The following is a 26625-nucleotide window of genomic DNA, read 5'->3' on the forward strand; positions in this document are numbered from 1 at the left end:
AACACAGCCCTTACTGCACATAAATTAAACTTCAGAGCAGCCCAAACTTTGCAAGTTTTCCTCCACTTCCTCAATGGTAGTAACTTCTACTGACAGCCATGTTCCACCTAATTCCTGCCTCCCAGCTGTGAAATTTTAGTGGTCCATGACCAAGCCTATTTAATATGCAAAACTGTTAAAAGAGTTAGCTTTGTGCAAGCCAAATACTGCCTCCAAGTATTTATTTTTAGCTGGGCTGTTAATCCCAGAAAGAGGTATGCATTTTAATACAAGTCAAAAGCCTTTAAGAACTCTTAAGTATTCCCTACCAAGTGCTTTCAAACCTGGGGAAAGCAAAATCATCACGATATATGCCAGCAGTGCAGTTAGAAACAAACTTTATTGTTGCAGTTTGAAATTATTTACACAATATAAATCTCTTTGAAAGGTACATTACTTCATTTAATCAGTGGTAGAAGGCCTTATAATAGCTTCAATAACATTTAGTTCAAAAGAAATACAGTTCACTCCAATGGATAAATGATGCATCTAAACTCCACAACATACAAGAAGGGTCATGGGGACTTTTTGGGGGATGACAGTGCTGGAAGATGACAAAGGCTTATTTGTAAGTTGAGCTTACTTTATTCACAGGACATAAATGGACTCATGTTTTAAAAGAACACTGAAAAATATGCAGTAACAAAAAATGCCACAAAATGGAATATATCCCTAATATGCTATGGCCCTGTTTATGCAAATATTTAAAGAGTTTTAGATAGCTGGATTAAGAGGCTTAAGACAGAACCAATGAATCTAACTAAGTCATATTTAAGAAAGATTGGATACATTCTCAGTGCTGAGACTATTCAAAGCACTTGTGTACAAAGCAGCGTTATTAACTACCACAGACTGCATCTGAGATACAAAATGTTAAAAGGAACATTTCTACAAAAAAAAAAATTCTTACACACTGAAGACTTGACACCTACCATTTTTTGATAACACTTAATTACTACTACCAAAAGCTTAGAAACATATACTTTTTTCCAGTTCACGCTGCATTTTATGGCATAGTATACAACATTTTTCATGTTTCTCTTCCATGGTCTCTTTCATCTGGTGTTTTGCATGGATCTCTATGTGGGGAAAAAAACCACACTTAACAGAAAAAACGCAGTTGCAATACCACTAAAATAGGCTGGTGCAGTACCTGAAGTTTTTTCAACATTTATTTTCCAAGTTTGTTAGATTTCAAGTAACTTGTTTGCTTTCTAAATGTTCACACAACTTTTAATTTCCACCACGTTTTCTCTGTGTCATCTCTCTATAAGCATCAAATCAAACGTATCTGGGAAGTCCATGAATTAAGAGTTCCACACCATAGGGAACCTGAGATAGCAGCTCAACAATTTTAGAAGGCTACAGAAACAGTTAATGTAAAGTCTTGAACCAGAAGTCTGGTAATCTGGCAAAGTCTGGCCAGCTATTCTAAGATCATAATGGGCTTCAGGGCCATTCCAGTCAGTTTTCTGACATTTCACAATAATAATAAAATCTTTTATTAAAGAATCTGGTGCAGACCACCACCTATACTATTAAATACACAGAAAAGCCCAACACACACTTAATTGTTGTAAATAAATCACCTGCACAGGGTTGGGTTTTTTTTAGTAATCTTTTGGAATGTTTCTTCCCTCTCCCCCCAGGTTAACAGATTTCCTAATCCCAGGAATTTAATCTCTACAGATCAGAACAACTGGAAAAGTCACTTTAAAAAACAAACAATGCTTTTTCCAGTGTCTCACCACACCACTTAGATGGAGCACCTCCATAACTGGCACATGCAAACGTTTCGCACATTTTCCTTTCCACTCCAGCGGTCTACAAGCCACAAAGTTTGGTTTCTTCCAGTACATCCCACCTGGATTTGTGTGGTTTCTCTCTCCTGAGAGCAGTTCTTAGAAGTTGTGTGCTTGGCTAACAGAACACCTACCTTGCACAAGACCAAAGGTCATGGCTTTTCATATCTTTCACAATTAATGAAAACAATCAGCTTGCAGCCCACAGTAATAAAGAGGGGGAAAAAGAATCAGCTGCAAGACTGCTCAACAGCCACCTTGCATTACCTCAAGGTTTGATCAAATGCTTTCTGTTCTGCTACTATAATTACAACCTGCCTGGTGTGGAAGAGATGATAGGAGACAGTAGCTAATTCCAGTAGTTTAGTAATCTAGCATACCTTAGAAGGCATCCAAGAACACAGTAAACAATACAAAAACATTAAAATGAATTAAGAATAGACAGACACCTCAAACACAACAGGTAAGATGTGGTCAACCTCCTCTGCAAACTACCAGAAAGACTACGCTAAGCAAGAGGTTATATTCCACTGGGTTATAGAACAAAGTTTTGTTTAATCAGAAAGTTACCCAAATCTGTTTTAAGATTTCTTTTGGTAGGAATAACAAAATATTTTTTTTAAGCTTTTGTTAGCTACCAAAGGCTTTAAAATATCTAAACTTCATTTTGAAACAAACTTCACCCTTTACAATTTGTTCTTGTCCTTAAACCATGCAAGTAAATAAGCATATCCAATACCTTGCTACATCAAAAGCTTAAGCTTGAGTTTCCATGTGAATGATTTCCTTATATTTACTGAGACCATCCCTCCTCTTGACTAATATTTCTTTGATAAACTCACTTCCCAGGATCCTAGTAACTTGAACTGTCAACATTGATAAGCATGCATACCTTTCATCCGGTGAGGGTAAAGCTGACAGGATGTACAAACTGTATCAAGATCAATTTGTCAGATGGACAATGAGATCTGCACACCAGTATTTTCCAGCAGTTACTAAACACAGCAGTGACAAGAATAAACTAACAGCTTGAAGGACACTATGGAGTTCAAAACAGACAGTGAAAGACAACAGCAATGAAATATAGTTGGGCATTTGGGGAAAACTATGCTTCATTATGTCTACACTTCCAAGATTAAAGGCCTCTTCAGAAAGGGACTTCCTACACAAAAAAAAATTTCTGGTAAGAAGTCATTACTGAAAATAAAACACGATTTTAGTCAAAAAGGAAATAGTGATGATTAAGTATGGAAAGAAACCTTTTTATATTCTTGTCTCCCCTCATGAAGTAGGGTTGTGGACACAGGGAGGAGGTGGAGGGAATGGAACAGAGGGAAAATACCTCAGGTAAGTTTCAAATACTCTAAAGGGCTACCAATAGTTCTAGTGCTGAGCAAAATGACCAGCAGAACTATTTTAGTGATTTGGGCATTTATTGTAAGTATTTACAAGTTAGCAACTAGTCCTATTATAAGGCTATATCCACCAAAACCATGTAAGTTGGGGGACCTCTACCACAACTCACTCAATTGCTGTCACCACAGGAGCGCACGCTTTAAGAGTACTTCAATTCAACATGTTTATGTTTAGAAGTCACCAGCATTCAAGAATGTATAGGAAATTTTTGGAAGTTTAAGTAAACAATTTTAACAGCCTTCCCTATAGCACAGGTACTACATGTATCTCTGACACATAGTTTGCCCTATTATTAGAATAGACTTTCTCCTCATCTTAGTACTGTATAAATTCCTTTATTCCCAGAATCATTCCCAAGAGCAAGATGTCAAAAAAGCTAATGGGAAAAGAAACTGGATGCCCAAGGCTATAAATGGATACCTTAACATAAAACTATTATGCTCTGTTACAGGTCAAGTTAACAAAAGAAGTCCGCACACAGAGTTAGATTTCTTCTTTACATCAAAATTTCTACAAAATAGGAGAGAATACAATGCAATACACAAGTCCATAAATGCAAGATACAGTACAATTCACACTAATTTACAAATGGTTATTTACACTGTTGTATATACACACACAGTCAGACCTGGTTAATGCAAATTTGGTAAGTCCTTTTTAAATGCAAACCAAGAGATCTAAATGAAGGCATTTAAAGTTATGTGAGAAGAGACTAGTTATCATTTCAGAAATCTTTAATGCTTAGGTGACTGAAGAAACTAGGCATGGATTAGCCAGATCTGACCGCAGAAATGAGAAGAAAAAAATTCACACTATTCTGCTTTACAAAAGCAACCAGGCCACTACGGTCTATTGACTTGATGCTATTTATGCAAGAATGCCATTACTAATAATCCTCTTTATATTTACAATATAGGTTTAACTACAGTAAGAATTATTAATTTTGGCATTCATGCCCTTAGCTTAACATAAAGGCAACAGAAGATCTTCTTGGCAAGTCACAGTCAAAACTACTCAAGGATGTTTCTAGAGCTCAGTCTTTTTTGTCCTCCTTCAAATATCTTAACATTGCTATTAAAGAGACTGACATAAATTAGTTGAAACAAGTACATGTTCTCTAGTTCGGTGCTCTAGTACCTAACTTACATTCAGAATGTCCTGTATTCACAGTTTCAAGCTACCTTATAATCTGCAATGCTATTGCAAGCTACTGCTTCAAACTTCACACATCTGTAGATATTCCTTAGCAAGCAAGAATATCCAAGTGCTACTGGCTGAAATGGATGTGGAACAAGGCTCAAGGTAACTGGCATTTCACTTTGGAAAATGTTTTACAGTATTCCCTCAGAACTTATCATGAATTGTTTTAACCTGCACTTGTCTTGAAAGAAAGCTGATGCAAAGCAGCATTTAAGTGTGTAAAATGAATTTCAACATGCAAAAATGAAAGCCTCTACCAGTACTGCAAAGTCAACCACTGTAACCTGTGAGAATCCTTGTGCTTCTTCAAAGTGGCTCAGGAAAAGCTTGCAGTATTTACTATCTGCTTCAAAGTGCTGTTACGGGACTCAGTGGAACTTCACTCCACAAGAATGAGATTGAGCTACACTCATTAAAAGCTTTGGTTCTGCAGAAGCAAGCTTCCACTCCTACAGTTATTGCTACTTGAGCTATACAAACAAAAATACTACTGAAAAAAATTACACTAACTCCAAACTTAAATAGTACTGGTACCTGAAAAGGGAATGTGGATTGCTAACCGTTGGGAAAGTTAGGATCTGTCAAGTGTTGGATTTCCCAAGAGCAAGTGAACTTCACAGCCTTTTTCAAATATTTCACAAATACAAAGCAACACTGCCAGAAATAAAGCTATCACTTGAAGAAAATAGTAATAAGTTCAAAAATCTTTATCTATCTTACTTCCAAGCAGATCTTGCTGAACTTAAAGGGACTACAAAGACAGCAGGGTATTATTCAACATATGTCAATAATGTTAACAGGGAGAAAGTACAGAAAATGAAACTCTTCAGTGCTTTCATGAGCTCTAGCAACATCCTTGATAACTGCTACAAAGGAAAATATAAATGTCTGTTTTAGCTATTTGTTTCTATTTAACTACCAAGAAAATTCGTCCAGTATAGTAGCCTCCAGTTAACAAATGCTAACGAAAATGGTTACCTAATTTCAAGTTACAAAAAATCCCAGTTCTCCCATTTGTATTAGGATTTTCAAGGTTTTGACTGAAAGAAATAAAAACAATTTCAAACATTCAGAGATGAATATATTCAGAGATAAATATAAAGAAGAGGAAAAAAATCCCAAACCTTGCTTTTGTAAAATAACAGAATGCCATTCAAAATGGTCTTTCAAGGTGAAAGTTTTTCATTCACATCAATTGTCTTTGTCCTGAATCAATCCAAGCTTTTGTAAAGCACATATGTATATATATGTGTGTGTGTATACACACACACACACCCCCCAGTGTGCTATAAAGCAATTTTGAATAAATATCTTTGCTGGAGTCTGTACAACAGACTCCCCATAATATTTACTCTTCAGGTAAGTTTGCATTTGCACATGTATATGCACACACAGAGACTTTGTACATGTGGGCACTTATGTGACCAAAGTGCAAAGTTTTTCAGAGTATAATCAGAGTTGAGTACATGCCTGCCCAACTCCACACTGCATTGTTGGGTTTTATTTTTCTGTTGCAGGTTACTTCCCCTCCCGCCCCCCCCCCCCCCCTTTCAGACTTAAAGCCTCTTTTCCACTCAAACTTATACATTATTTTGTTAAGTAAACATTTTCTTTTCAATTCACATTTTTTAATCCAGACCATTCTTGGTACAATAGCTTTAAGAAATCAGAAAATGTGAGTGATGACCAAAGCCCCATTGTTCAAGTCATATACTTTTCCGTATTATTGTTCAAACTGGAGACTTTGAAAAGTAATTTGCTGCCACAGAAAAAAAAGAAAAACAAAGAAAAACACAAACCCCAGACATACCAGAATCTGCAACTACAGGACCAAGCATTTAAGACTAGAACCCAAGGTTAGAAGATGACAAAGCAGAAAGATGTCAACAATACACAAACTGTAAACCTAAGTTTCTTGCTCCCCAGTGCAACAGGATCTCTGTTCACTAATCATCAGTTCAATAGTCCATTCTGCTAGATACTGCTGAAGCACAAATACAGACACCAGAATAGTGTTTAAATTTAGAATCAAGTTTCAAAAAGGAATCTAGATTTGGAATAGTGGTCTTCTGCTTTAAAAGTACACTTAATGAACAAGCAGCTTTCCCACAGAAGTTAGAGATGGTACATTGTCCATCTAACACTATGATGGTACATATCCTCAAAGAATCTGATGGCCACAGAACTTTCACATTTCTACAGCTTAACACATCAAGAAGGTAAAATCAAAATATTTATCATTTCAGCAAGCTGGTTGATTCTTATACAAAAGAAGAGTACCATCATACAGAAAGCTACCTTTTTCTTTTTTAAAAAAGAGAGGGGGAAAAATCATCATCCTAACCTTCGTCCCTAGTTACAGCACACTGGTGATCTCACGAGTCTATTATCATTCATATTTTGCTTGTATACATCTAAAAGTCTAATATTCTCTGACCATGTTTTCTTTAATATAAGTTAACGCAACTTCAATAAAATAAGTTGTTAAACGAATCCTTTGGAACAACTTCACTGTCTGCACTCAACTTTTACAAAAACCGATGAAAGCAGCAATGGAATCATGTTAAACTTATAATAAATAATTCACATACAACATATGTTAAATTACAAAGAAGGATTAAATTGCCATTTCTATAACTTTTTATAGATTTAGCAAGTTTCTAATCCATTTTATATCAACAGCAGTACGTATGTTCTTCATACTAAATTTAACATTGAAGGACTGTTTAGAGGCATTATTTATAAAGCAAGAACCATCAAGTGAGCATTACAGAACTTCAGCAAATGTTTAGCTTTTTTCCAGTATCTGTTCTCAGAAAAGATTCAGGGGTTGTCTATCCACTTGGTAAGTTTCTTCCTCTTCATTACTCAGGAAGAGTTAATGTCATGACCTCCAGCTTCATTTTGAAATACTGGTTAAACCGAACAATTGCATACCTATTCAAAGGGAGAAAGAGATTTGAAGTTAGAAGCAGTTAACTCCTTACATGAAAACAGACATGCTAGGTAGGACTAGTCAAAAGTCCACCTACCCCAGTACCCTCTTTCCAACACTGACCCTTAGCAGCTGCCAAAGGAAGAAATTAAGAACAGAGCAACCATATTATGGTACTTCTTCACAACCACCACCCACTCCCAGCTTGCTACAGTTTGTAAAACAGATGTTGTTCCAGGATTATCAGAGTTGGCATTTTCATGTTTAATAGTTCTTAATAGACTGTCCAACAACTGGCAACTACAATTCCAAAGAAATCTGATCTTGATCATTGCAAGAACAATGTTTTATTCAAAACTGACACGTTTTTGGGTTCTACCACCTGTGCTTAACTTGGTTTTTTGTGCCATCTAGTGGTTACTAACAAGTACTTCTACTTGAGAATTGGTCACAAGAAGAAATTCACATTTGTCTTATTTACAAAATGACACAACTAAGCCTAGTAAACTGGTTCAGTTAGTGCACAAAAATTCTGAAGTGGGATCTTTTACCAAGCAAAATGATTAATTTTATCACCTCACCCAGTCCCCAATAGAGAGATTAATTCCCCTCTTGTTGCCATGAAAGACCATTTAAAAAAATGCCCAAGATACACATCTACCTGAAACAGAAAACCATTGGCAAGCGTCTCAGGAAACAGAACTTAACATTCATTGGCATTACAAAGACTCTTTAAAAAAAGATTAGGAATTTCCAAGATCAACTCTCCATGCAATAAGAAGTAAACAAGCTCTTCTGTACAAAGAGCCCCGTTTCTTGCTTGACTCTTACAGTTGGAAACGTAGTCTTGCATCTGACAGATAATGCACCCCACTGACCAACTCGGCTTTTATGCCTTTGTCTCTTCAACAAAAAACACCCCACAACACTCAATGCCCAAAAACATTTACTCCTCTAGGTATGTTCCTTGGCTTGTTATACTATGTTTTAGCCTAGAGGCACATACTAATTTAGAGAACTTTCACAGCAACAAAAAGCACAAACAGCTTTTACTGTCTTGTTTTCTCTTAAAAAATAAAGAGTTATAGTACAGATCAGCTAGATCTATCAAATAGATCAGGTCTGTTGCTCAGATCTCAGTTTCTGATAGCTGGGGTGTTGGACTAGATGGCCCCATAGGTCCCTTCCAGCCTCAAGTATTCTATAATTAAATGTAGCAAGCACACTTACCCTAGAAAATCAAAGTCAATGGTGGAATATTTGGCTTGAATTAGAGCCCACAATCCCCAAAAGAAGTGGGAAGCCTGAAAAAAAATTAGTGAAATATTAACATTATATAAAACCCAACGTGTAAACATATTCTCACATTAAGACAAAAATGTATCTACAAGATAACTCTCAAAACTCAATCTTTTTGTAAAGTTATTTGATCTCTCTTTACCAAAGAGATTGATAAACAAGTATTATAGATTTAATTACTGGCAATCAGAGGAGTAAATCCATTGGCCTCCTGACTCTCCATGTATTGTTTTCAAGAAAAATAGTGTTGCATTTATGAAATACGTCATCTCTTCTTAAGACTGTTGTACAACTGTATACACCACGTTAAAAAAATGCACAGAAATACAACTTTCATTTCTACTGTTGCTAATTAAATATATATTATTCTACATGTACTTGACTAATGCAAATATGAAATTCCTTTTGAACCCTTGATTACAACCCTCAGGCCATTATAACTACAACTCACTTTCACTACAGACTTGGATAAAGAGATCTGACCTGTAGCTATGTAACAGAAACTCTTAACTCATCAGCATTTACACAAATCTCTCATCTATTCCAAACTTACTTCCATTACAAGTCCAAATAAGTAGTCTGGAGGCCTATGTTCAGTTTCAGATTGAAACTATGGATTACATTAATGATATGATTGTTATTATATTTCAAATGAACAAATATATGTAAGGGCCATGAGCTTGATAGTCTCCTTGTGGAAGACATTTCTGGACCACCCAGGTTACAAGTGATATACTTCAGACTTCTGTTCAGTAAATAACTGCTTACAGTAATTACCTAAATTGCTTCCTGAAGCTTGCATGTAACACTTTACCAGAAGTGTAGAAGACACATGCACGCACACACACCTGAAAACACCTTAAAATGGTAACTACTGTATGTACACATGCATCTTTCTTGTACCTCTAGTTTAGATAACTTCACCTGATAGTGAGCAGTTTGGCATTTTACACCAGCATCCATTAACTTAAGTTCGTATTTTCTCTTAAACAAAGCTTCTTCCCACATTAACCAACACAAGAGTGTTTGGCAGTATTTGTGCATCATGTGTGGTCTATAGGCAGGTCTTGAGTTGTTCTCTAAACAGAACTCTATCGTCTTAAACATTAGTGTGATCACAGTTTAAAACTGACAAAATGATGCTATGTATTTTGAAACAGGCCACCAGCCTACTTAATTGCAGATAAAACTTTCCTAGATTAATGGGACAGCTGAATTGAACAGTAACAGTTGATAATACAGATATTTTAAAATAACAGCAAACAAGCTGGTATTTTTTAAGGGCTTGTTTAATAATCAACTTCGTAGAATGTGAACTGTATTTCCTCACTGCAACCATTAGCTTTTTGCCAGAAAACTGAAGGCATTACAGTAACAGAGGTATGCTTGGATTAGTCAGAAAGAGGACTGAAATAAGGCCAAACTGGCTTCTTAGCCTCAGCTGTCCTACGAATAGTTTGGCATGTTATTCTTCAGGAGAAAGCAAAATAAAATTATCTAGCTGTTGGGTAAAAGGCACTTTTGCTGTAACATCTCCTGTTACATCCCCTAGGCGAAAGAAGATCAGGGCTAGTCAGAAAACATAACAAATAACGTGAACCTGTAAAGTATCTTCAGAAATCACAAAGATCAAGCTGGGGTGGGGGGGTGGGGGGGGACAACACCACCATGACATCTTCTAACTGCTTCTAACAGTATACATAATTGGGGCATTCAAGGACTCAATGCTACACCTATTTGACTTCTTATTCTACCTCCATGAATGATGTGGTTTTTTTCCCCCTGAAGGAAAAGGCACCAAAGCCAGGTGGAATTTTCTGAAGGCAGATCAAAATTGAACATGCTCATCCTTTCAAAGGGAAAGAACAAGGGAACAAAGCTTTTACATCCAAAGTCTTGGAAAGACAGACTGACAGACAGGAGACAGCTTATAAATGCACAAGATACAGGAGGAGCAGGGAGCAGACTCCCTCAGACAGCCCTCACACTCTACAAAAAGGCAGAACTTCCAGGGAACCACAAGAGACCACATGTGCACTTTGCTACAATTTAAGCCACTAAAGTGACCAAAACCAAATCTAAAAGCAACTCCTTGCTTGCCAAGACACTGCAGGCAAGGAAAGAGTTAAGGTATTACTGAAAGACTCGAGTGACCTAATTATCTGTAAAAAAAATTTTAAAACCCAAAGTATCCTAGTTTAATAAAAAATTTTATCATCTTACTTTAAAAAGGCTTTCAAATTCAGAAGATTTACAAGTCTTTATGACGTACTACCTTGCTCCTCTGTCTTCTTACCCTTACAAGAAAAAGTTCAACACAGACCCACCATAAGCTGTAGCCAACTCAGAAATTTGCCAGACCAATAAACAGCCAATACAAATACTCACTAAAAGCTCATCTTTTCTGAATGCTCACTGCCTCTTTCACTAGGAATATTCTACAGAGAATTTTTAACACACACAATAACAGAAAGTTTCCATAGAACAGACTAAGGAAGTTTTTCTTTACATACCACAGCACTCAGAGTAAGAAACTGGCAATTACATTTGTCCATAGAGTAGCAGGCTTCCCTATAGCATGTAATATATTCTAATCAGCAGTTTGTTATTTACCAGTGCAAACTGATTGACTTGGACATATAGAACTTCAACTTCTTTTTCACTGACTTCTGTGCCAAATCCTTTATATTCTTTGTAGGCCTCCAGGTAAGATCTCAGCCATTGTTCCTGTAATTTTCTGTTAGGATAAAGGCTGTAGTCTACCTCATTTACTCCTAGAAAAAGAAAAAAATACCTATTAGAACCTTACGGTATCTTAAAAGACCATTAGAATCACATTACTGGACTACTTCCCCCCCTCCTTGCCCCTAACACATATGCACAAATTGATGTGGACAAACATCACTTTTTTTACTTTGACCTGATTTTATCAGTTACATGTCGGCAAGAATTTCTCACACACGAATCAGAGCGTTCAACACAGCAGAAAGATTTGCACTGTGTATGTTTTCAGCCACATACATATTCTACTTGTATTTTGAAATTCAGCAAGTTTGGCTTTGAGAGAAGCCTCAAGAAAAAAGCATTTGCATTATGAATACTTAAATTACCAAGTATACACTCTGAATTTTTTTTAAGTTATCTAGACTTAACATTCAGTTTGTGAAACAACGGCTAGTAGATTAAGGCTCCTAATTTCACCATATTGCACTTTCCATCTATACTAATCGTTATGTAGGTTTTTCCTGTTGCCCCATCTTCTGAAATAACACAGCATACACCCAAGGGTATTTCTCTCTTATGGAGTAAACAAAATGAGCATTCCCTGAAAAAATCTGAACTAGTAAATGAATGAGTCTACCAGCACCTTATTCCTGAAATCCCACTCTTCCTACCACAGAGTCTTAGCTTTTACTTCTCATTTTAGGACACGACTCAAGGGCAACTACTTAGCACACACATGCAAAGCCACCAAAGAAAAACCACATAAGCCTGCCATTTGGAACTGTGGAACCACACAGCATATTCTCAATATATACCTATGCTGTAAAAGATACATCTGCAGTGTTTCATTAGAGTGGGCTGAGTCTCTGCTGTGTCATTTCACAGAAGGATACTGTGAAAGCTGCAAGTTCTGTATTTATCTAACTCCGTCAAAACTTAGGACATTATGTTCTCATTTCTGTGTTAGCAGAACTGCAAAGGAAGGGCATAACTGGCCTGCAAGATGAGACATTAACACATTTTGATACTATCAGATAAACAGCTATATAGGTGTATCTAGATATACAGGCAGAGAAAAAAGAATGTGCAAGAATAAATTTTTATTTTTAATAAAACCAGTTTACCTCTACCTCAGAAATCCAATTTTTACCTGCAAATTCATTGAAGTGATTGCCAATGTCATACGCCAGGTAGTTGTATCCAGAGTACTCATAGTCTATGAACTGCACATCACCTATGTGAGACACAACAGCAGCAACATCAGAGTCCGTATCAAATGAATTCACAGCCCTAATCCTTTGGTGTCCTTTGAAGTTTTGGGGGGAAAAACAAAACACACCCGTCTTACTTGTGCCCCGTTGTGTGCACTCAGACATTCCAGGGTAAGGTTGTGATTTTTACGATATGAGATTTCCTTGAATATTCATTCCAGAAAGCTCTTAAATAATTACTTAGAACTGTAAGCTCTCTATTTTTTAAACTCTGAATAGCAGAATTTCAATTTTAACTTCTACCACATGAGGGCATCCCTTACCTTCAAAATAAGAAATATAGTAGAGGATCCTTTATTTAAACTTTATGTAGAAATAGCAGATCAATTTTTCCCCGACTTAAAAAAAGAACAGTCCTGTTTATTCTCACACAAGTGTGCAATGACAGTAGACTAACATGTTGCAACATGTTGCTATTTCCTGCTTCCTCCAACCACACTTACAAAGCAAGACTATTCCTAATTGTTGCTTTTTTTAGATGGCTTAAACTAGTTTCAAGAAACCATCAGACAACCCTCAAGACCTCAAAACTATGAAACTACGTAATGTTATGTAAACAAGGTCTGATAAAGCAGCAAACAGCCCCAAATGTTTCCAAATTACATTTACCTATAGCGAAGCTGAGCAAAATGCTTCACTCAAGGTAATACAGCATTGAACCTGCTCAAAAATGTCTACACCACAAACAGTCAAGACATTAACAAGAAGGATTAGGTAAAACTAGAGCTCTTGTATTTTAAAGGAAACCAGTGAAATTACTAAAAATATCAGAAAAGGAAGCAATGGGTTAACTTAAGAGCTGTTCACACTAGAACATCAAAATGTAAAACCTTACATTGCCTACTGCTATGGTGAAATGGGTAATTTTAACAGTTGCACCGTTCTCCCTCTCTACACCCATTCTTTTGATGACTAGCTGCATATTTACTCAATAAAAACATATTCCTTCCATTACAATGAACAATCCTCTTAGCATGACTTAAAACATCTTACAGATGCTAATGCTAACTATCAGAACTCCCAGTCAAAAAAAAAGTAAATCAAGAATAATGTTAAGTATGTTATGTATTTCCTAGACTAAGAATTTTAAGTGTCTAATATACTCCCTCCTTAAGATTTATGGCTATTACACATCAAATACAATAGATTTTCCAGATAAGTGTCCTGACCACGTTATCACAGAACAACTTTGTTAGAAGTGTTCCTTGTATCTATGCAGTTAATCTTTACCATATTTGAAATACTAACACATTAATCTTTTCCAGATGGATAAATCTTCTTGTTGAAGCACTTCTAATGAAAGTTAAACCCCAAAACACGAACAAAATTACTTAGTCACAATCCTCCAAGTCAGAGTTTACACCCTTACTTCCACAGAAAGAGAGGATTGCTTACCAAGGTTATGAGGTTAAACCTTTTAGGCTCTGACAAACCAACATGAAAATGGCCTGCAGAGTGGCAAGCTCCTCCCAGGAAAATCTTGTTGGCAACGGAAAATTGAGGTTCTCTAGAACTCTGAAGGGACAAGAAATTTTACAGCAGCTGCAGCCAAGATCTTACAATATCGTCACAGATGAATCTGCCAGTCAAGCACTGGCAGAAGTTAATATACTTGTATATGCTTGCATTTCCCACTGGTTCTTTAGTACTACTTTTAAAAAGAAACACCTGTAAGTTACCAGCAGTCAAAATGCACAGCCCAACCCTGGTTAATATTCTGCTACACAGCTGATCTCCTGAACTTCCCCCCTACACACACACCCAAACATTTTATATTGCTTGTATTCAGAGGGTTTTCTTTCCTCCCACACAAAATATAAACATGGCAGGTAAAAGTTTACCTGCGAAATATCAACATAAGAAATACTTTAAATTTCTTTCACATGCGAATTTCATCTTGAATGTGCTATTATGCATTTTTAAGTACAGCTAATATTTAAAACTTACTTCCAGATATAAATAATATTACATACAGTAAAAAATTGAATCTAACAAGATACAAATGAGGCTGTTACCAGGTACTCTCCTATGGGGAAATGCATGTGAACAAGTCATGTGATAAACCTCCAGCCAGTGCACAAGTAGCATGGTGCATGCCACCACAAGGCAGCAACAATGGCATACCTAATCTGTAGCAGATGAAGAAAATTTGGCACACTCACATTCGGTAAGACAAAAGTTCAAAGTGAACTGCATTTTTACTGATCTCTTTCAGACTTATGCTACTGTGGAACTCAACCTTAAGTTTAATTTTTGCATGAAAGGCTCAAAATAAAGATGCACAGTTCTTTCTGTGAAACTGAAAGAAAGCAAAAACCGTAAGTTTGTCACTTCATAAATGCATACATGTCTCAGCTACCTTGTTTTAGAAGAAGCAGAAGAAACTTTGCATTCATTGTTTAAATATCCACAGTATTAGAAGTTACTTTTAAGATTTACTGCAGTTCGTACAGGAAAGCCACTTCTAAAAGATATGGCTTACACTAGTAGTTAAGCAGCTAGCTTTTGTTTTGAGGTTTTTAGTAAGTACAAAGAATTTTTACATCCCACTGATTTCACTGGGAGCAGGCAGACCAACAACAGACACTAGTCTAAGCACATTTGTATTTTATTGAAGTGAGACATGATTTAAAACTAAGCTCTACCATCTCTCTGCAGAAGCTACTGTTATCAAGAGGAATAGAGACATCAAAAGTATTCAACATTTCAAGTTGAAACACACTCCTTTCATCAAGGGGTCTACTACTGTAGACAACATGCAATGTAATCTATGAAAACTACATTAAGGACACAAAATGGAATACATGTTGTGTTCCATACACCAGAAATTTACAGAAATTCTGTAAACAGGAATTTTTAAAATAGATCAAGTAGTAGTCAAGAGGACATGTTAGATCTCCTCAGGAAACTGAAAGGTAGGAGGGGTGATGACACCTCTCTTTCTAGCTGCTCTTCACTTTTAATGGTTTAATAAGATAAGCACTTTCCACGTGCAAGTCCTAGCTGTAGTTACCACAGCAGAATGATGCATCCTGAGTTCCATCCATCCAGCTCATCAGGTGAGCCACTGAGGCCCTAGAAGACAGCTTTGGTAAAGACAATGATCTATGCTATGAACATACTTGAAAATTCACAAACGGGTCGTATACCCAAAGAATAATTTTAGCTATAAATACCCAATATATCTTTGCAAAAAAAAAAAAAAAAAAAAGGTTTTTAGATCAAAACCAGAAGCCTTAAACATACCTCAGTCTTCAGAAGCACTGAGCACCCACAGACTCCTACCAAAGGAGGAGAAACATCATAGAAAACATTGGGTAGGCAGAGGGAATAAACAGAACAAAACTAGCCATCTACCTACACACTTAACTTCCTGGCAGGTGATTTTAATACATTCAAAAAGAACACATACAGATACAGACAGAAGAATACTGATAATTGGTCTTATTGAATAGCAAGTATTTGAATACTCTTAAAACATCAGGTATTTTTGGAAACTCCCAGGTCACGCTGGAAAAAAAACCCACCAAACTAAGAGCATCAGAACACAAGGTCTAAAAATAAGCAGTACCAAGCATCAAGCATATTGACTATCTTGATACCCAAATTGTAATTAAGAGCAACGTGAAGCTCTGAGTTATATCCTTCAAAGTAGTTCACACTGATAATTAAAGTTATGTAAAGTTACACTTGCAAATTTTCATATCCTGAGTGACTGCAAACGGACATTAACAAAACAGCAAGAGGCAGAGTTCTCTCAGCCACAGCATGAACAAATTCAAGTAAGACAAGTGACACTCCATTAAATGAAGCTAGCACTCAACATGCTATTCCAGTCTCATCAATAACATTTAATTACATGAGACTGATTCTTCTTAAAAGCAGAATGTGGTACAACTATGATTCTTCTTTCAAGTCTGAAAATTTAACATGAATTTAATGCAGAGAACAAGTCTAAAGCAAAGCACTGGGACAAGCCACAATCATTCTAACTGCACTGGACAGGAGTCCTAGTATCTGTTGATAGTCTTTAGCTTAAAACACATGTACACACACCCCACACCCCCCCCATGCCTAGTAAATGTGCAAATTAAGAATTCAAACAAAATAAATACAGTGTTGCTAAAACCAATGAGTTATTTTGTTTGTGCCAGCTTCTGAAAAGCCAGATAAACACTACCAGCTTTGCTCAAACTGGGGAGAGAAAAAAAAAAAATAGTAGTTAATCTAGAAGACTGATTCTCTCTCTCTAGTTCCAGCTTAGGGTCACCAAGGTTTTTCATACACAGAAGCCTTTCTAGGCAGAAGAGCAAGTTTAGTAAGAGTACAGCATCACCAAAGCTGTTAACTACCTTTGTACAGTTTGATGTCATTCCTAATTAAGTACATCTTTAAAGATTCTATTTTGTGCTCTTGCAAAATTATTTGTATACCAATAAAAGCTTTTGCTGTTCTAAACAGAATTCCAGCAATACATGTTTATTTACAGTTAAAAGCTGGGCTTCCACTTCTAAAATCATGTTCCTCATCTTAAGATTGTACTAACAAACAGATTGATATTTTTTGATCTGTAAGAAGTATACTGTAAGAAACAGCTTTCAAACAACAGACAAATATTCTACAGATGGCATTGAGGTTTGGTTACTATGAAAACAGTACCTGTTGTACCCAGATTTTAGAAGTGCTACAACACAGTACATGTGCAACATTCAAACATAAGTTTAATAAGTATATGTATTTCATATTTCCAAGTCTTTCCCCCCCCAGATGTTTACAACTAGCTTGAAGCCAAAAGTTCTTTATGTACCTCCCTCCTCCCCACCCTGTCCCCAAACACTAAGCACTCACACACTTGTTATTGTAGGATTGCTCATAAGTGATGCACTGCTGGCATTGTTTTTTCCTCCATTCTGTTTACAAAAAGAAAAGCATATAGCATTTGTTTTAAAAGTAGGAACTTCAAGCCTATTGACCATGATAGTGAGCCTTTTAAAGGAATTACTCAAGATTTTTTTTGCAGCATGGTTCTACTACAAAAAGTGACTATAAAAATTACTTTTACCTCAATGGGTCTGTTATGGAAAGCTGAAACTCAAGGTAGTTTCAGCACTGAAAAAACCCCACACAATAGATTTATTTTTGGTATTACAGTATCACAACTCCAATGTGTTTAAGACCACAATCTGATTTTTTTTTTTGCATACCTTCCATGCTTTCCCCCCTCCTCCTCTTTTTAAGCAGAACTATAACCAGCATTGAAACTAAGTAAAACCACTGAAGTTTCATACTGAATTCTTAGAATTTAAAACTGCTCTTAATAGCATTGTACAGGTATATATACATATGTATGTACCTACAGAACTAGAAGTACTAGCAATTCCCTTCAAAATGGTATTATGCAGAGGGAAACTTGTATAGAAACTACCAAAAGACTCTCTTTTCTCAATTCACATGCATTCAGTGCATATCTGATACAGAAATTGGTTATACATACACAGCCAGTTTTCATACTAGAACCAATTCCAGCATGTTTTTGTTAGTTTTTATTTAGAAATTAAGGCACATAAGCTTAAAAGGTCAAAGATCAATGATGACTGATGGAGAATACTTCAGTTCCATTCACAGTCATTTACTTCACATACTTTTGGCTTACATACCAACAGCCTTATCAAACTGTCACAAACAAATATGAAGCTACTAGAAGGAATATGTAATCCTCACTTCAAAAGAAAATCTTGATCTAACATGATGAATTTGTTGCACTCAGCTGAGCTCAGATATTTGAAATGGGAGGGAACTTGTGCGTTTTTACTGCACCATGGCCATTTTAGTGTCACAAGTTTGCCTTTTTTGTTTCAATATCCTGTTTAATTGATTCATTTAGTAACCGAACCTCAAACCACTAAAATCCAGAAACAAAAGAAACTGTAGTTTTATACAGAAGCTTTATAGATTTTAGTTAAGGCATTCTTTAATAACATGAATTATGAGTTGAATTTATAATAAAAACAAAAATGTAATTCATCTTTGCCAAGATGTGTACTGCCTAGAACTGTTGAAGCGTGTATTTACAAAAGAAATCTTTAAGATGCCTATGTACCTCACACAGCAAATAAACTGAGTCGCAGAATGTAGTATTAAGTATCAATAAGATACTTCATTATTAAGGTGTCTTCCCACAATCACAAACCAGAAAAATACACGTTATAGGACATGATGTCTTCAGGTTATTTTCTATGCTTGTATGATTTTTTTTCCTCTGAAAAGGCTTATATGACTAGAATAGAATTAACATAAGCAATTGCATACTTTGAAGTGTAGTCAATACAGGCAGGCTAGGGATTAACAAATTCATTAAAGTAAAGCAAGGAACACCAACATTCTTCCTCTGTACAGTAACGTATAGATGAGAATTAGCTAATTAAGCAACATAATATTTGCACAGATATCACTATCACTGCATTGGTAATTAGTACTTAAAAGCTCAAATTGAGTTCACTCACTAAAGTCAGTAAAATGACATTACTGATGCAGCAAATGCAATTACAGCATAAACCAAGCCACTACTTACTGTTTAGTTCAATACCTACCTCGTTTCTTGTTGTAAATAATATTCTTACACAACAGGTCATTGTGACAGAGTACCACTGGTGATCCTAAATTTGACAGTCTTTCCTTCATCCAGGCCATCTCTTCTTGAAGAACTTGAGGACTTGGAATGTCACTTAAAAATCTTTTCAGGTATAAGAAGTTCGAGTGTTAATATTTAGTACCGTGTATTCTATACCAAGCATTTGTGATGAAGTAACAAGTTATTTTCCTCTAAATTCTTATTTCAAATAACTCAATAGACAGTCTCCCAAACTAGAGCACTCTTTCCCCTGGCACTACAGCAGTCAAATTACAAAAATTCCTTCCCTGTCCTCCCCAAAAACAATTCTCTAAAGATTGTCTGTGCTGTAAAAATGAGAGTAGTCCAAAATTCAGGAGTAGAACTTGAACACAATCCTGCATATTTTTTAAAGGAGTAAAGATTAACAGTGTTATAGCATGAATTTCATTCACTTTTTGCTCACATTACATTACTTCCTTCAAGTAGAATACACAGTAAGTACTATATGTATCTATACAGAGGAAGTTAGGAATAATTTTTGGTTCTAGTCACAGTAAATATGCTTAAGTAAGCATTTTCTCTTTTAGACTTTCAATTAACTACTCAAGTTCTCAGTTTTAAGAATGTTATGCTGTAGAAGAAAAAAAAAAATCAAACAACTTTGCTGGATCATTCTTTAATTACAATGCAGCAAGAAGGGCAGTTGGCATCAGTGATTTCAAAGAAGTTCTATGAAGAATGTTTTTAAGCTGGACTCTGCTTACTGAGTGATATGAAGTTTGAGGATATTGCACAGACACTTCCAAATCACAGTTTTAGCTAAAAAGTTTGATCTCCAGTCCCCGAGAAACATTGTCTGCAACTCAAGCTTTAGATTACAGCACAGAAATTTAGGTTAATGTAAAACATTGCTCCTAGTTCTGCCGTTCCTCTCATCCCAACCTTCCAGTGACTGATGCTAGAACCCTTTGGAAACATTTTCTTATTTTGTTAAGCTCCCAAGAAAAAATAGATTGTTTTACAAGTCAAAAGCTATACTGGGATGCTAAAACCAAGATGTAATTAAACCCTTAAACCTAAGTGAAACTCCATGATAGCGTAAGTCTAGAATGACTGTGCAGATACCTTTTCTTCCTCTGGAAAACACTTCGGGAGCTTCCCATCACTCAGAACAGCATTTCATTAACTTTACTTTTATGCCACCCATTTTTGGACAAATTTATAAACTGAACAAATACAGGACAGCAAAGAGGTGCAGGTTAGAAAGAACAACAAGCAGGACTCCTGCAACCCCAGAAAATATGCTTTCAGTACTCATCCCAGAACATAGGTCTCTGATTGGGAGACTGATGGATCTCTTCAGGTAGTTGTGTCTCAGCTTTTAAGTACTTCACTTTACTCTTTTTAAAGAGCCAAGGTCAAGAAAACTACCATCATTTAAGCGTCCAATCAAACCAAGAACTGTATGTATATATACAAAATATACCAAATGAATTAAGAGTCTCTCCTCACCATATTTGACATTTATATAGCTACTTCAGTATGTAAGAGTATGACAGAACTCAAAATTTTACAAACTTCAACATTACATGGTAACCCAAATCTATTTTTTTTTAAACATTCTTCTACCTCTCAACGAGAAAGAATGGGAAATCTGGAAAGCACATAATGAAATACTTACCTTTTATTTACTTCCTCATCTGTAAATTCTGTGGGTATGAGAGAGAAGTATTTCCCCATCTTCAGCCACAGATTAGATTTAGGGATCCATCCGTTGTGTGCATGAATAGTATGGATTTTAGCAAGCTGTCTGGCAATGAGTCTAAAAAACCAAAGTTTAAATGAATGTTATATTTGCAATAGATCTGACAGTCTTATATTTTTCCTAGCAACAAGAGAAGCCAACTACAATATTTAACAAAAAGACTGTAAAAAATGCAGCAAGGGAATCCAAAAGGGGTTTAAACAAGAGCAGCACAGATATAAGGTAGCGTCTTTAAAGACTCAAATGGTCATTAGCAGCACTACTTAACGGAGGGGAGGTGAGAGGGGTTAGAGTTCTGTTACAATATGCATACGTCACCTATATTTACAGTCTGCTCTTCAACTTGCTTATCTTTAGAAGAGTTGACTTAAATTAGCTGCCATTGTTAGGCAAATACACTTCAGTGCATACATGAAAAGCTAAAAATCTTAAGACATCAGCATTTTCTGCTCACTGCTAATAGTTTAAAAAAATTGTGTCTCAATGGAAGACTATCTTGAACCCATTCACAAAAGGAATGTATTAGAAACAGAGCTAGGAGTGCTTGCTTTAATTAAGTTCAGCCCCCTACAACTCCACGTTAAATGATGTCCCTAATGGTAATGTACAAGTGTAAAATACTCACAATAAGCAGACCTCTAATGAATATATAGTCTTCCGGGGAGGCAGTAAGGATCATTTGTTCAGCACTGAAATACCATGAACTAAGACAGAGGACAGTGCACTATCAAGAGTGTGAACATCAACTTAGTGCAGGCTTATAGAAATATTTCTTTTCTGCCTGCTTATAAATTAAGCTTGAGATCCTTTGGGCCTGACAGAACACCATAAATGCATCATATAACTTGAATAATGAAATAATAATAATAAAGAAATAAAAAGCTTACCTGAAAATATCTGGATTGCATACATGCTCTGGATCCAGTGCTTCTCCCTGCATGAACTCGTAGCACAGGCCATTATTGAAAGTACAGTATAGTTGAGGTGCACAACCGTGAGCCTGCAACACGCGGAAACTCTTCACTTCCTCATCTCGATCTACTAAGAGCTCGGTCTTATTTCCATAGATCCTAACTAAAACCACATCGTCTGTTATGTCACCCACGTAGCAGCCAATTAGTTTATTGGTGATTCCATCAGTGAACAGCTGAAAAGTAAAAATAATGCATAAGCAACTCAGATCTGCATTTTCAACATGCAGGAAAAGAACATAGGGTTATTCTTTAGTTCACAAAACACAAATGTTTACTAGATTGAGCATTAACAAGAGAAACCTTTAAGATACAGGGAAATCATGGAGAAAATTGCAAGGATTTTTCCCAGTAACACATGAAAAGAGAAGAGAAAAATGTGAAAACATGCTGCAGCAACCTACAGAAATACTAAATGTAAAAGGCAGTAACCGAAAGCTCAATATTGTAAAATTAGTTTCTACATAACCACTCTGAAACTGATGGATTAAGATGGCTGAAATCAAAGCCCCAACAAGGCAGCAATCCTAAACCAGTACGAAAACAGTCATGAATACAGGCAGCACGAAAACAAAAACAATTTTGAGGCACTTCAGAACTGCAGTATTTGCTGATCAGTGTACAACTAGTAAAAGATATTCCTGGATTTCTAAACCACTCCTTTTAAAAAGCAAAATTTAGATCAGGAACAGTTCAAGTTCGGTGGTTATCTTCCCACTAGCCTTGAGGTTTTACTGATTGAGAACAATTCCTAAAGTCACTTTGGCTCCTCTACAAATTTCAGACAGTACTTAAAATTCAAGACTCCAGTCTTCAGCTACAAGTACGATTCCAAATTTAAAAGCTTCTGACAAAATCCACTATCCTCCCATTTTACTTCGTAACTGGTACATGCTATTTAGAAGATTAAAAAAGTATTTCAAGTCCTTAGCATTAAGATGTATATAAACGCAATTTTTAAAGTCCTGCAATTTACTAGACTTTGACCAGTCTAGTCACTGATGCCTGAACATACTGAAGATGAAGCAAGTAACCTACTACAAAAGTAAGTAAGAGCATTACTTGAGCATTATGTTTATATCTAACAACAGCCTACTCGTTGCCTTTCAAATAATGATGGAGGTATGGATACTACAAGTTCCTAGCTATGGGAAAGGGGGGCAGACAAAAAACCCCCCACTCCTTAACTGCTGCTTCTCCTTTCACATTTGATAATGAGACTTTCACAGTGGAAGGTGCTGTATTTTAGCTATTATGCCTTGCTTTCCTCAGCACCCCTATGCTTGAGATGAACAAACTCAACAAGAAGTAGCTCAAGGTTCCTTAGGAGAGATGCAGAATAACAGGATATGAAGGTACTCTGTTTTCTTCAACAATTACAAACACTTAACCTTGCAGAAGTAGGCTCAGCAAATCATATACTTTTCATCTACACAGGGCAACCATAAATTCCAATAAACCTGCTTACAAAGCCTCCTTGACTGACTCAAAATTAAGATTTTACAATTTATGGACACATTTTATTACTAGCTATTATTTGAATAACCCAGACTAGGAGACAAGTAATGAAGACTCTTGTCTTAAACAGTCTTCGCAGCAACTAAATGTTACAATGTTAACTGGTGCAACTAAGAAAACTATACCATTTAGTACCACGGATATAGGTTTTCATATTAAAATGAATACAACTGTATTCTAACACTACCCTATTCTTTTGCTTGACGCTTATGCAGATGTTTTACGTTTTCTCTGTGTACATAAGCATACTGTTGCAACAATACACATGCTATATCAAGAGAAGGATGATGTGCTTGAGCAGTGTTACCCAATTTGAACAGGCAATACTTAAATGCATTTCAAGTATGACTTGTAAATCACAAATTACACCTTATATTATAACGTATTCATTCACAACCTTCCCCCTTGTAAGTGTATTGTCACAGAACTATTTATATCAGAAGGGACCTCCTCTGATCACGTAGTTCAACCTCTCTGCTCAAGCAGGGCCAACAAGAGCCAGTTGCCCAGGACTGTGTCCAATGAAATCTCCAGGAATTCTGGAGACCCTACAACCTGTCTGGGCAACTTATTCCAGTGTTTGATCACCCCCACAGTAAAAAAGTGTTTTCTTGTGTTCAAATGGAATTTCACACGTGTTTTATTTTGTGCCCATTGCCTCACCTGTCACTGGGCACTGAGAAGACATCGGGCTCTCTTCTTCATTCCCCTCCCCATCAGATATTTATACATATTGATACGATCCCTGCAAGCCCACTTTTTTCCAGGCCAAACAGTCCCAGCCCTCCTAGCTTCTCCTCATATGAAAGATGCTCCAGTCCCTCATCATCTTCATGGCCCTTTGCTGGACTTGCTCCAGTGAGCCTGTATCTTTCTCATACTGAGGAGCCAACAGGACAAATCACTAACATGGCAAATCAATGTGTAAGTACTGATTCTCATACATTTTAGCATAAAACCAGAATTAACTCATTAAAAAGTTCAAAGAGCACTTTGCAGAAGTGATTTGTGTTGAGCTGTCGATCAAGTTAAAAAGTATCTTGCCTGCCATACGTAAATGAAAACTTCTGAAATGTAATGTTAGAAAAAGCCCTTATCCTGTCATTGCAGGACTGAAAGAAAAGTGAAAGCTCTGTTGAACTAAGAAGGATCAAAACCAGTAAGTATAGAATTCACTATCCCCTCTGAAGAAAGAGAAGTCTATTGTCTTTATCAAATGGCAAAGGCAGCAAACAAAATAGGCAACAATTCCTAACATACAATGGCACCACTTCAAATCACTGGAACTTGTGCTACTGTTTTCTACTTCTTACAAAACAACCCTCTAATGAAGCTTGCTTTTCTCTCCATACAAAATTGGACTATAAAAAAAGACAAGGCTCTAAGGTCATCAGAAATAGTGATACTACCAAAAAAACCAAGCATTATGTAGTACTGATGCAAAGAAGCAGTAAGAATTTGATTTGCTTATTCTGTTAAACAGAAACTTCTGGCCACTGTACAGCTTTTGTCATACTGCACAGGTCTATTATCCCCTTAAAACAAGTCTCATTAGTGTTACTAAAAAGAAATCTACAACAAGGAAATTGGACTCCCTCAACTGATAATTTAGGAACTCTACTTCTTATTAGCATCTATTTGTAACATGCTGCTATAAGTAATTATTTACACCCAGGAGCATTTTCGTTATTGCTTCTTAAAAGGCAGAAGGGCTTGCTTACTTTTCTAATAACATTATCCAGACTAGACAATTTCCATATTCCATCATGAGAAAACATCTAATGTTTTCTACCAGTAAAAGAACATAATACTTGCTTTATTCTTTTATTCAGAATGCCTTTACTGTAGCATTTAAAGAATCATCTTGGAATGCCTTGCCTGAAATGTCACCTGAGATGCAGCAGAGCAAAACAGGAATTCTATAACAAAAGCATCAGGTAAGCAGTATAAACAGAGAATGGACTCTGATGACATGAATAAGATAATCAGTAAACTCTCAAGGCCACGTGGAAGACGATGGAAAAATCTGCAGAATGTTATGAATAGCAGGTAGAAAATTCTGGAAATAAATCAAGAAATGCAGAGCGCCAAAAGAAGTCAAGAACATGATGGAACACAAAAATCCAGCAGCAAGATCCTGGTACTCTTGTAATGTAATTATTTAATTTAAATATTTTAATTAAAATAGTTGTGATATGTACTTATCACATTGTAGTAAGTACTTTCAGGTGAGGTGACACAAAGCTAAAACTAAATTCTGAAAACACTTCTGGAAATGGTATTTATACTGGCCCGCAATCCAGTCAGAGATCTAGCTTGAAGTCAAGGCTTTCTAGCTCTCGGGAACAAATATAAACTGTTTACTGAAACGCAGAGTGAAAGTGAGATAGCTACAAATAAGCTTGAGTTACTCAAATGCAGTCTCAGAAAGCAGCACATGGTAGAAACAAGACAGGCCAAGTGAGTCCAGGAAGAGCAGAGAAAACTCAACCAAGACATGAAGTATCTTTGAGACAGAGTTTACCCTAAAAGCACTTGTCAGCAACGATCAGGTTATTAGATTCCTGAAAAGGGCATGGGATGGGTGTGCTCCCATATCATAAGTAGGTGGTTCAAGAAAAGCCTATACTTTTATCCTGTTGTTCCAGGTGTTCAAAAGAATGAGAACAAAATTAGTCACACATAATAAGCATGAACTGGCAGAAATAGTGTCACAAGGGCAAAGTAGAAAGCACTTATCACTCACAGGAGAGATGTAAAACCAAGCAGTTTTTTCCTTCTAGACTGTTATTACATCTATAGGAGGAGAAATATAGAAAGCAGTACTGTACTGCTGTAGAAACAGAACAGTGATGTGAAGTTTCAGCATAAACAAGTAGGCATTCCCCCCATTCTGCTGCTGAACCCCATATTGCACATTAAGATCTCTAGAAAGGAAGAGACTTAATACATGCTTCTTTAATGCTCACAAAGCTTCAAATTTGTATTGTAAGATGTAACTTCATTTCTTCTGGAAAAGTACATACAAGCACATCCACAAGTATACATCTCAAGAATTTAATTTCTTGAAAC

At 36.3% G+C, this 26625-nt stretch overlaps 1 protein-coding gene and 1 long non-coding RNA gene across 2 annotated transcripts in view; both read right to left on the reverse strand.

Moving 5' to 3' along the window:
* Window positions 1–366: 366 nt before the first annotated feature.
* ETNK1 (ethanolamine kinase 1) overlaps window positions 367–26625 on the reverse strand; it is a 32552-nt gene continuing 6293 nt past the window's right edge. Inside the window, exons 2-8 of the mRNA XM_075506369.1 lie at window positions 21952–22211; window positions 20981–21121; window positions 19277–19419; window positions 12566–12649; window positions 11305–11465; window positions 8623–8696; window positions 367–7394 (exon numbers count right to left, since the gene is read on the reverse strand). Of these exons, the coding sequence (XP_075362484.1) occupies window positions 7322–7394; window positions 8623–8696; window positions 11305–11465; window positions 12566–12649; window positions 19277–19419; window positions 20981–21121; window positions 21952–22211 (936 nt within the window). The 3' untranslated portion in view covers window positions 367–7321. The remainder of the gene's footprint in view (window positions 7395–8622; window positions 8697–11304; window positions 11466–12565; window positions 12650–19276; window positions 19420–20980; window positions 21122–21951; window positions 22212–26625) is intronic.
* Window positions 15939–19270, reverse strand: LOC142411834 (uncharacterized). The gene is made up of 3 exons (XR_012776301.1): window positions 18787–19270; window positions 17539–17596; window positions 15939–15967 (listed from the first exon to the last, which is right to left on the reverse strand). It is a non-coding gene; the product is annotated as an uncharacterized LOC142411834 (long non-coding RNA).

This window comes from Mycteria americana, chromosome 1 (assembly GCF_035582795.1).
Source record: "Mycteria americana isolate JAX WOST 10 ecotype Jacksonville Zoo and Gardens chromosome 1, USCA_MyAme_1.0, whole genome shotgun sequence".
NCBI lineage: Eukaryota > Metazoa > Chordata > Aves > Ciconiiformes > Ciconiidae > Mycteria > Mycteria americana.